The following is a 10551-nucleotide window of genomic DNA, read 5'->3' on the forward strand; positions in this document are numbered from 1 at the left end:
ATAGAGACAGGTGTGTGTATTTTAGTGCAGCAGGCTCTACCCTGCCCCCAGGCAGTAACAATGAACTAACAGCATGCTGTGGGCAATTTCCTATGTGTTTTTCTCATGATAATCAGTTTTAATTTTTCAAATTTCCTGTGATTGAAAACAGCATCAGAGCATTCGGCTAGCAACAGGATCCCAATAGGCTGGAAAGCAGTGTCCTTGAAATGGATATGTGCTTAGCAGAACTGCAACAAACATAGGACTGAAAGGCTTATTCTAGTAATGAGTATCAATACTGTTATGAAATTTGAAGCCTATTGATCATAGCTGCCACAGATGTTTAACTGGATATTCCAGTATTTAAGTTTTAAGACAATTTGCTGTAAAATACATTCTCCCAGCATAGAATATCACGAGACCTGCACTAAACATTTAGAATTCTAGTAGCCTTATACAAAGGACAGAATTCTAATCCTTCATATAGATATGTAAAATAATTTATTGCAAGGACAAATAATTTTCACTTCATAATCCGTAGGCATAATCAAAACTCAAAATTAAAGTTAATGGAACTTTGCTTCATGTTTTCTTCATGAGCATTTTTGTTACCAGTGGCAAGTAATATTCTCTATTTTTTTTCCCTCCACAGCATTACACTATCTTCAATCACAGAATCTTAAAATTGTCTCATCCCCACCACTGATTCTGCTGGCTACTTTCCTGCCTTCCATGTTGAGGATCTCAATCCCGTCTGTGACTTACACACCCAGCTGAGTACGGACCACCAGGCACCACAAGCCATCTGTGCACACTGACATGGGAGAACAGGAGCCACATATTCTGTTCTCCCATCTGACCTTCGAAAACAACTTCCCAATCCTTAATTAACTTAATGCCGCAGAGTAACCAGCTTATCTAAAGCCAGAGCAGGCATTTTGGAATTTCCATCTTCTGTATTCAGAGTGTAGCACAGGACAAACTGACCTGATCAAGTTGCTGAAAGCTACTGAATGATCTGACAGGGTTTCACTGAAAATAAATTTGTATCACCAATGACTCATCAGAAGGACTAGACTGATTTTGTAATTTCTCCACTCTCATTAGCTGAAGGTAGAATGCTTAATGTTAAAAATACTAAAAAGAAGGCTAAAAAAAAAAGATATTTGCAGTAAGTTAAACAACAATTTGTTAATCTATGAGTCAAGATGAGGTTCTAGATGAGGATTATTATGGAACAAAATCATTTAAGCACAACTGAGCTAATGCCACAGTTAAAAACTAAGCTGGCAACCAGCTACAGGTATGTTTTCTGGAGTGATCAATTAAAAAAAACAAAAACTCTAATGAATTAGTTTAACCACTCATTGCAAGATGCCTAAAGATTAAGTTAATGCAAGGAAAAAATGACTGAAAAAAAAGAGGCAATATGCAACTAGAAAGCATGGCAGAGACTAATTAAATGATTGCAACCAGAGTAGTCATCACAAGGCAGAAGTTCCTGCTCCACTTCCAGCTGCCTGTATTGTAGGAGCACAGCCCCATTTAGCTGCAGAGAACTGAGCATAGCAGCAAGTTCATGCTGTTCAGACAAGACAAGACTTTAGCCAGCTCTGTCCTCACCTTTCTCACCCAGAGCACACAGATAGCAGCTACAGCAACCAAAGCACCTGTCAGAAAAATGGTGATGATAATGGGTTGCCTGTATAGCACTAACACTGCCCAGTAACACCTGACATGCTGAAAGCCATTGATTTCAGGTAATGAAGGAACCAGGCCAGCAGTATTTAATAGAAACAGCTCCTTGTCTGTCTGTGATGGGGGCTGGGGGGCAGATTAAGCTTTATTTCAGCTCCTGTATGACTTCAGACTTGGAGGAATACTGAAGTCACTGAATAATAATTTGTGCTACTGAAGAAAGTCCAACGCTTCCAGTCACAACTCCTTTAGTTTGTACAAAAGTTTGCTGTGAATGTAGCTGATTTATCAACAGTAGAAATGTCAAGGCTATTACCTCTGGCTTCCTGTAATTTCCTTTGTTAGCTGACATATGGAAAGAAAAACATTTCTATTAAATCCCATAAAAGACATTTCTAATTTTTGCCATAATAATACCAAAATAAGGGTCAACTAGACTTTTTTTAACAGACAGAGGAGGGAATACTCGCACCTTTCATTTGAGACAGTTGCTTCGGTATCAGAGCAATAAGATGAACCATGCCTCCATTTGACATGATCTAGGTGTAATACCATCGTGACAGAGATTAGAAGTTGCAATCAGAATGTCTACAGGGTGAAACCAATTTCATTCATCTCTTCTTCTTTAGAGACAGAATTTTCAGCTGAGACATAGGTGTGAATTCTTTTGCAATCTAGTCATAGTTTCTGCAGCTCCTTGGACTTTGGCACATTTTTCTCATTGGTTATTTTAAATGCTACCAGGGCAATTGTGTCTAATGCAAGTAGTTTACTTGGACTGTTTCTCCTAATACAAAGTCTGAAAGGAAAAACTTATAAAACAATGTCTTTAAAGTAAGGTATCCTTACCTTGCTCATATGATTTTCAGAAGACAGATTATTAGAAAGTATGACTTAATTTTGTATCACACTGTTGAAAAGAAAAGCTTAGTCTTTCCATCAGAAGTTAGTCTCCCTGCCTTTTCTGACAGAAAATGAATTCTTCTAGAGGCTGGTTGATAACAAAGCCATCACTGCCTGCTGTACTGTCATAAAAGATATCCCTGACTTCTGCTAAATCTTTGATATTACATAGCAGCTTAGTACCACAGGATTTTTGTTTCAGGGGACTGTGATTTAGCCCGTATCTGCTGAGCAGATGTACCTAAGTATAGCTGTGAAAGATGACCTAAGTTAATGTATTTCCATCTTCTATGTGAGAGGATCAAAAATATAACGAAATTAAGTAACCTCTCGAAACACGTCAGAATTCTTCAGTGAACTGAATGAATGATGAGATTGAACATCGTGTAAGGACTGGGAGACTTTTTACATTCGTGATAGTGATACCTACTGTTTGTATTCTGCTGATACCAGTGATTAAAATAGAAGCGTGAATTCCCTCAATCAAAACATCCTATTACTAAAATTCACAGTAAGCTGGTTTTGTTAAACTCCTAGTCTTTTCCCACATACCACATCAGATAACAATTTTTAATTTCTGAAATATTAGGCCTTTTTAAGACATACTGCAGTTAAGTAGCCACCTGCTAGCATGCTTCGTATGCTATTCCTACAGAAATACTGGCATGAGTAATCCAGATAATCCACTAATTTATGTGCCACATTTTCTTTTATACCTACTTAATAATTTACTTGACAGTGATAAATACCTAACTTTTAATGTCAGTTGGAGACCAGATAGTATTCTTGAAAGTTATTCTTCAATTTCAAATCTATTTCAAATATGTTTAATACTGTGTGCACACTATTTTTTCTGAGCTATTTCACATTATTTCACAGTGAGTTGTAACACAGGCCAACATTCTTTAGTTCAAGATATTATTTATAATTCAAGTGTCAAATTATAATGTAAGAAACAGACTTGGTCTAATTCTCCTTCTCATAGAACTTTACAAGTCATTACAAGATGGTTTTAATGTTCGTACATACATTTTATATAATGTAGACAGCCAACATTGCACAAACGGTCCTAGAATTTTATATTTTAGAAGACGTCAGGCAGTAAGAAATTGTAGCCTGTACTACATTTTTCAGAGATGAGTTTCTAGGGTATAAATGTTATTAGCATTTGTTTAAAATTATGAGAAGTAACAATAGCCTATAATATAAAAACTATTATACTAGTATCCTGTCATAGGCTCTGCAGTCTTTTCTTCCCAGATAGTGCCTATACACATAATATAATCTGACTGCACATTTATCCCCATTTCAATAGGTCCAGAAGAGCCATTTCATCATAACAAACACCTACTAGAAGCCAACAGCATAATCAGTAAATATCAGTATGGTCAGTGCCTTTGTAATTCATAAAGTCCTCTGACTGAATCAATTGTCTTGTCAAATGTGGCAAGCAAAAACTATTACTTACAAGGTACAAGTGGCCCAAATTTTAAATAGACTCAATTAGCAAGAATAACTATTCAGGAAGAAACATGAGCACTAGAAGATACAACGCCATGGCAACATTTCAGTTTAACTTCCCTTCTGAGGTAACAAAGCACTTGGATGACTGCATCACTTTATTTTGTCACTTACTTCACACAGGGAAAAGAGAATCTTTTTACAGAGAAAAGTCTAGAATTTTCAGAAACTACCTTTTCTAAACCCCTTGGGAACAAGAGGATGTAAATTTATGATTTGTCCTCAGAAGGTGTTAAGTAGACATGACTTAACATTTTAAAAAATCTTAGCTCAGCTGTACTTATACCGTTATAAATTGAGTATTAAGTGGATAGTGCCTATCTTTTCCATAAATTAGATTTCTCTCTGGACCAAAATTTTGCATTAATCAATGTTGAAAAGTTTGTTAGCACTTCTAATCCAAAGGCTCTACAGAATTACTGATTGATGGTAAAGTTCAGTAGAATCATACAGCAATATATTAATTGATCCCGTGTTCCCTAAAAGTTTTGAATGCACTTAAATCAGGACCATAACTTACAGACATTTTCTCTTCAATAAAGATGTTTTATATACAATACCTTTAACATATGTTAATAGGCTTCTAAACAGTGCTGTATTTTACTTCGATTGCCACTATGTCCATAGATAATTATGTTCTTGGTGGAGTTATAGGAAGAATAATTGAAGCAATATTTTCCTTAGAATCAATAATCCAAAGAGCAAATAAAATAATTCACTAAAAATGGATTATTTATTGATTAACATTCAAAGAAACATGTAGATAGCATACTTCTTAACTTCTTAGTTTAGTCTTCTTTACTTCTTAGTTTAAAGGATCACACAAATTAATTATAAACCTATTCTAACATTGTTTTATGAAGATTACACTATATAAAACAAGTTCACATAGTTCAGCCACAATTCATCCTAAACACATCACTAGTGCAGCCAGCAGGCCCAGTGAAATAACCTGTTACCTTTAATCAGCACTTGTGGGACCACATCCACACCTCGTTTTGAGCTGAGTTGAGGTTGGAGCTCCCCAGTACAAGAAAGACACAGACATAATGGAGCTAGTCTAGCAGAGGACCACTGAAAAGGGCAGGAAGTCAGGACGAATGACATGGATCTGTTGAGCTTTCAGAAGAGAAGGTGAAGGGGAGAGCTTCCTGATGTCTGCAACTGTCTCATCAGGGGATACAGAGAGGATGGAGTGAAACTCTTGGAGGTCCACAGTGATGACACAAGATACAATGCACACAAAATGGAACATAGAAATTCTGCTTAAGTACTAGGGAAACATATTTTTTGCCTGAGCTCGATCAAATCCTGTAGCAGGCTTCCTAGAGAGCTTGTGGAATCTCCATCCGTAGAGGAGTCAACAGTTCATGTGGACACAACTGTGGACAACTTCATCCAACAGGATCTGCCCTGGGCAGTTGGTTGAACCACATGACTTCTGAAAGTCCCTTCCAACCTTAACTATTCTACAACAAACCATAAATAGCATCAAAGAAAGTAATTCATTCAAATGTAACTGCATTCAGTGATGAATGCTAAAAACATTAATCATAAGCAAATACTCATTTGTTAAAATAACAATAAATGCAGTAAGAATAAATGCAGTCAGTTTCTACTTTATCTTTTCACAACACTGGTTATTCATGATCTATTTTACCATACTTTTATCCCATAAAAGAAGACTAAAATATCAGTGTGTAAAATCAAGTAATTTGCATCCTCATTTATACATGTATAACATGAGTCAGGACAGTGGAACAAACTCCAGACAGGTACTCATTCTCCGAGGACAAACTCATCAGATATGCTTCAAAGATAAGTTCATAATATCCACAAAAACAACAATTTAAACAATCCAGTGAAAAAAGTTAGAATATACATCAGTATGTTATTTGTTGCCCCTAGGTGTTGACTGAGTGAAGCTGGTATTTCCATGCACAAAGGCTGAGAAAACAAGCTCTGTAGAAAAGTCATGCTCTTGATCATTCATCTCTTTCTTTCTGCTATAATATTTACATACCTGTTTCTTTACAAAGTCCACACTGGCTATAATAATATCTCATTAACTCTGCTCTGTTCAAATGCTCATACTGGTCACTAATTCCCCATAATGTTTTGAGGACTAATTATCCTCATAACAACCTGTCTAATGGATATTTCTGAATAAGCAAGCATAGCTTGTAGCCAGAAATACCATTTCACAAAGGATTACTTTGGCTTTACATAACTTGAGAATATTTTATCAGAATCATCTTATTTCAGTTACTTCCTAAATACTAATATTAATAATGCTCCAACTTTTACTATTAAAATTCATTACATATGGTGGCATAATAGCTTAGTTTGGCAGCAAACAAAAAGTGCTACCCACAAACTCAGAACAAAATGAAGGGCTAAGTAGAACTTGCCTCTGGAGTCACCAGACCTTTCAGCAGTGAAAGGAAGAATAACACAGTGATAATCTGCTCTCTGCAGTAGTGACAAGATTGTATTGTTAACAAGCACAACAGATGTATTTCACTATATATAAGACAAACTTGTATTTTTTTTTTTTACTGAAGACTAGAAACGATCAGTAAAATAATGCTAAAAATTGATGGCTACTGAAAAATTCTGCAGGTTAATGTTCTCCCAATTCATAACTACCAATATAAACTTAGTCCAGCAACAACAGTAAATATATGATAACAGAATCATTTGTTTACCAATATGCATTCTATTAAGGAAAAAAATACAGTAAAGCAAGATTATGTTTTCATTCACCTCACAGTAGGACATAATGCTCTTTCTTACTTAAATAAGTAATTGTGCAACAAAATATCCAGTCTTGTGAAAAGGCAATCCAAGTTCTATATCAATATATGCATCTCCAGACATTTACAAAAGATTATTGCTAATGTACATGCAACTTATTTTGCTCTTCATTCTTTAAATTAATACAATGAATCTATCTATTTCTTAGTAGTAAACTATTATTATGAATGTTGGTATTAAATTTAGGTGGAGATTAACTATGCAGTAAAATCAGATATTTCTCAATCTGTCTTTTTATATGCCATGGTGTCACTTGCAGCTAAGAAAACTCATAGAAAAGGAACTGAGAAGTTATGAAAGAAAGATCAGATGTCAGTGGTATGTATCCATCTCAATTTCCTTGAGCATATACAGGTTAATTTTCAAATACTTACCTTAACTATGCCACGGATATGCATTTTTGCTATCATCTCTGCAGTGTAAAGAAACATCAGTAGAGTGTCAAGCGCAAATGTCACATACTGGAGAGGAGGATAATGCTCAAAAGTCTTTGGAGTGTTCATACAAACAGAAATAACACTGATGATGGCACAGATTCGTAATAAAGAGTGTACCCACTGGAAAAGAAAAAAATACATCACAAGGTTGCTTTAATGTTTAAAACCAGCTCAAATATTTATCCTCTCTAAGTTGTACTGACACTTCTTCTAAACACACATTCATGGTTTTCTTTTACATCATGATACATGTATTAAGGTCCTAATCTCAAAAGTGAGCAGTCTTGACTTTTTGAAATATACAAAACAAGTTGTTAATTGGTTGTGTAATTCATAAACTAAGTATTAAGAGGCAGGCTACTGAGAGTAAAGATTCTACCCTTTCTACTTCTGCAATCCTATTCATTTTCAAATGACAACTTGGCACAGTTCATATACCAACAACATGTGATATTATTAGATGTTATAAATTGGGTGAATACATTAAATAAAAATATCTGTGGAAAAATTTAATTTCACATTTAGGTGAATTGATTTTTTTTTTTTTTAGATGAATTGATTTTATTTCAGTTCATAATTCCATAAATGAACTAAGAGGCATAGAGATTAAAATCATCAGAATAAATATAGAAAAAGACTGTCATAGAAAACAACTTCTTCTATAACAGGATATACCTTTGTTCAAAACAAGCTTTGTTTCTGTAAGAGAATAGTTCATTTCTAAAACTACTTAGGTCTTTATCTCAAAACAGTCATTATTAAGGCTGTATTCAGTGCCAACCACACTGAATGTCTAATGAGAAAGCAAAATGTATCAGTATAGGGGTTTAGCGTTGGACTTTATTTTTTTGCTTTTAAATCAAAACACTGCTGAAGCATCTTGAAGCCAGACAAGTGTAATGAATCAGAGTTGGTAGGGTCAAATCTTTCAGAAAAAAAATTAAAAAGGACACTTCAGCAAGCAAAAAATTATCCAAACAAAAAAAACCCTGAGTGAATTTACACCAACTTGCAGAAAAAAATTATACAGTCATTTACAACAGTTCACATCTTCTGATATCAAGAAATGGCCAGAATATTTACTTCATTTAATGCTCACCTAAATGTAATCACATTTGACCTGAACTGAATACCTCTATTTTTTGTATATTCTAGGCCCAAAATAATAATCCGAAAGTGGAAGGCATCTGATGCATTGTTTCATGTCACTTTTATACAAACCTTGTTTTAAACCTTGTATGAACTGAAAAGAAATAACATAAACTGTAAATTTTGGCTTATATATAAGCTTCTTGTCTGTCTTAGTAAAAGTTTAATATTGTATACTGAGCAATAGGCATCTTGTTTAGCAGTATGGCAAGGAAAAAGCTGAATACTGTGCACTGAGAAACACATATAAATAACTCTGCATATATTCCTGCAATAACATTTTGAGCTAATTACAAAATTAAATGTGAACATTCTTTTTTAAATTATTTACCATGAATAGTTAATATATGGGTGTTGTAAATGATTTACGTGTTAAGAGTTGGGAGCAAAGCAGTATGGATCTGGGATCCATAATGCAATGGACATGATAGTTTCATTAAATGAAATTATACCAACAATAGGTGTTTATTTTAGGATATTTCACTTTCTACTGTCACAAAATAAAATTTTCTATTTTCCTTTATGAGGAGCACAAAAATGCCTTCTCTACAAAAACATGAATCATTCAAAAAACATAGGAATCCCAGAAGCACACTGGCTGCTGAAGTGATGTAATAATAACAAACATATTTATGTGGCAAAGGCATTTTCTAAATCCTGTGCATTCTGCTAATAGCTTTGTTCCTAATGAAACAATCTCTTGTTTCAAGTCACCAGACAATACTACACTTACCTGTCGTGTAGGGCACATTGTAGGTCAACTTATGCTAGAAAAATATGAGCTGTACTTGAAAATAAACAGTCTAAATACACTTCTATATTCATGAGAGATGTAAAAAAAAAGGAGATTTGGAAGTCAAAACTATCAACTGTTGGCTACCATTTCAACAATGAAATGCTCTTTTTGACATTCTCTTCAAAAGCTCATTTTGCAAACTTCACTTCTACTTATAATAAATATGTAGGAAACAGAGACGTTGAAAAGATGGCTGTATAAAATAGTAATCAGTAGATCACAGAATCTCAGGATCATAGAGGTTGGAAGGGAACACCAAGTTCAAACCCCCTGCAAATCAGGCTCCCTACATCAGGCTGCACAGATCCAAGAGGATCTTGAATATCTCCAGAGAAGGAGAATCCATAACCTCCCTGGGTAGCCTTCCAGTGCTCTGTCACCCTTTAGCATATTTGTGCTGAACTTCCTATGTTCCAGTTTATGGCCATTTCCCCTTGTCCTGTCCCCACATACCACTGAAAAGAGATTGGCCCTGTCCCTTTGCCTCCCACACTTAAGATATTTATAAACATTAATAAGATCCCTTCTCAGTCTTCTTTTCTCAAGGCTGAAGAGACCCAGGTCGATGGACCTTGGCAAATGTTATTTGATCATCCCATCACCTCTGTGTGGAAAACCTGCCTTTTGATTTAGTTTCTGAGTTTTTGAAAAAAAAAAAAAAAGAAAAAAAAAAAGAAAAAAAAGAACTTGCAGATTAGCAATGATAGCTAAATAACTGTTTCTGACTACTATTTCAGAACTTTTTTTAGAAGTCATATTTCAACAATATAAGTTGCATTTAACTTACAATTAATAACTATGGAAAAAGATACCTACTGGCTTGTTAATCCACAGAATATCTGCATTGTCTGACAAAGATTCATCGGGACCAAAATCTGTAACAGGCTGGGCTTCCACCCGTGAACTTTGTTTCCTTTTTAGCATCCTGAAGTTAACTTTTGTTATCTATGATCATGAAATACCCTTGGGGAGAAAAAGAGAGAAAAGACATTAATTCACCAAAACTATTTTATAATGCCCTTTTGAACAGTTTTATAACTAATCTAAAGCATGTTCACAGAATCACAGAATCCCAGAGGTTGGAAGAGATCTCAAGGGATCATCGAGTCCAACCTCTCTGCTAAAGCAGGTACCGTACAATAGGTCACACAGGTAGGTGGCCACACAGGTCTTGAATATCTCCATAGAAGGAGACTCCACAACCTCTCTGAGCAACCTGCTCCAGTGTTTCTTCACCTTTACTGTAAA

The 10551-nt window shown here is 35.0% G+C and overlaps 1 protein-coding gene across 2 annotated transcripts in view; it reads right to left on the reverse strand.

Annotated features, from left to right (window-relative positions):
- NALCN (sodium leak channel, non-selective) overlaps positions 1-10346 on the reverse strand; it is a gene marked incomplete at its 3' end in the record, with an annotated part of 199096 nt that extends 188750 nt beyond the window's left edge. For both annotated transcript variants that reach the window (XM_079539962.1, XM_079539961.1), the window contains exons 1-2: positions 10120-10346; positions 7296-7478 (exon numbers count right to left, since the gene is read on the reverse strand). In XM_079539962.1, the coding sequence (XP_079396088.1) occupies positions 7296-7478; positions 10120-10227 (291 nt within the window). In that variant the 5' untranslated portion in view covers positions 10228-10346. The remainder of the gene's footprint in view (positions 1-7295; positions 7479-10119) is intronic.
- Between the last annotated feature and the right edge of the window lie 205 nt (positions 10347-10551).

This window comes from Tetrao urogallus (genome assembly GCF_951394365.1).
Source record: "Tetrao urogallus genome assembly, chromosome: 1".
Lineage (NCBI taxonomy): Eukaryota > Metazoa > Chordata > Aves > Galliformes > Phasianidae > Tetrao > Tetrao urogallus.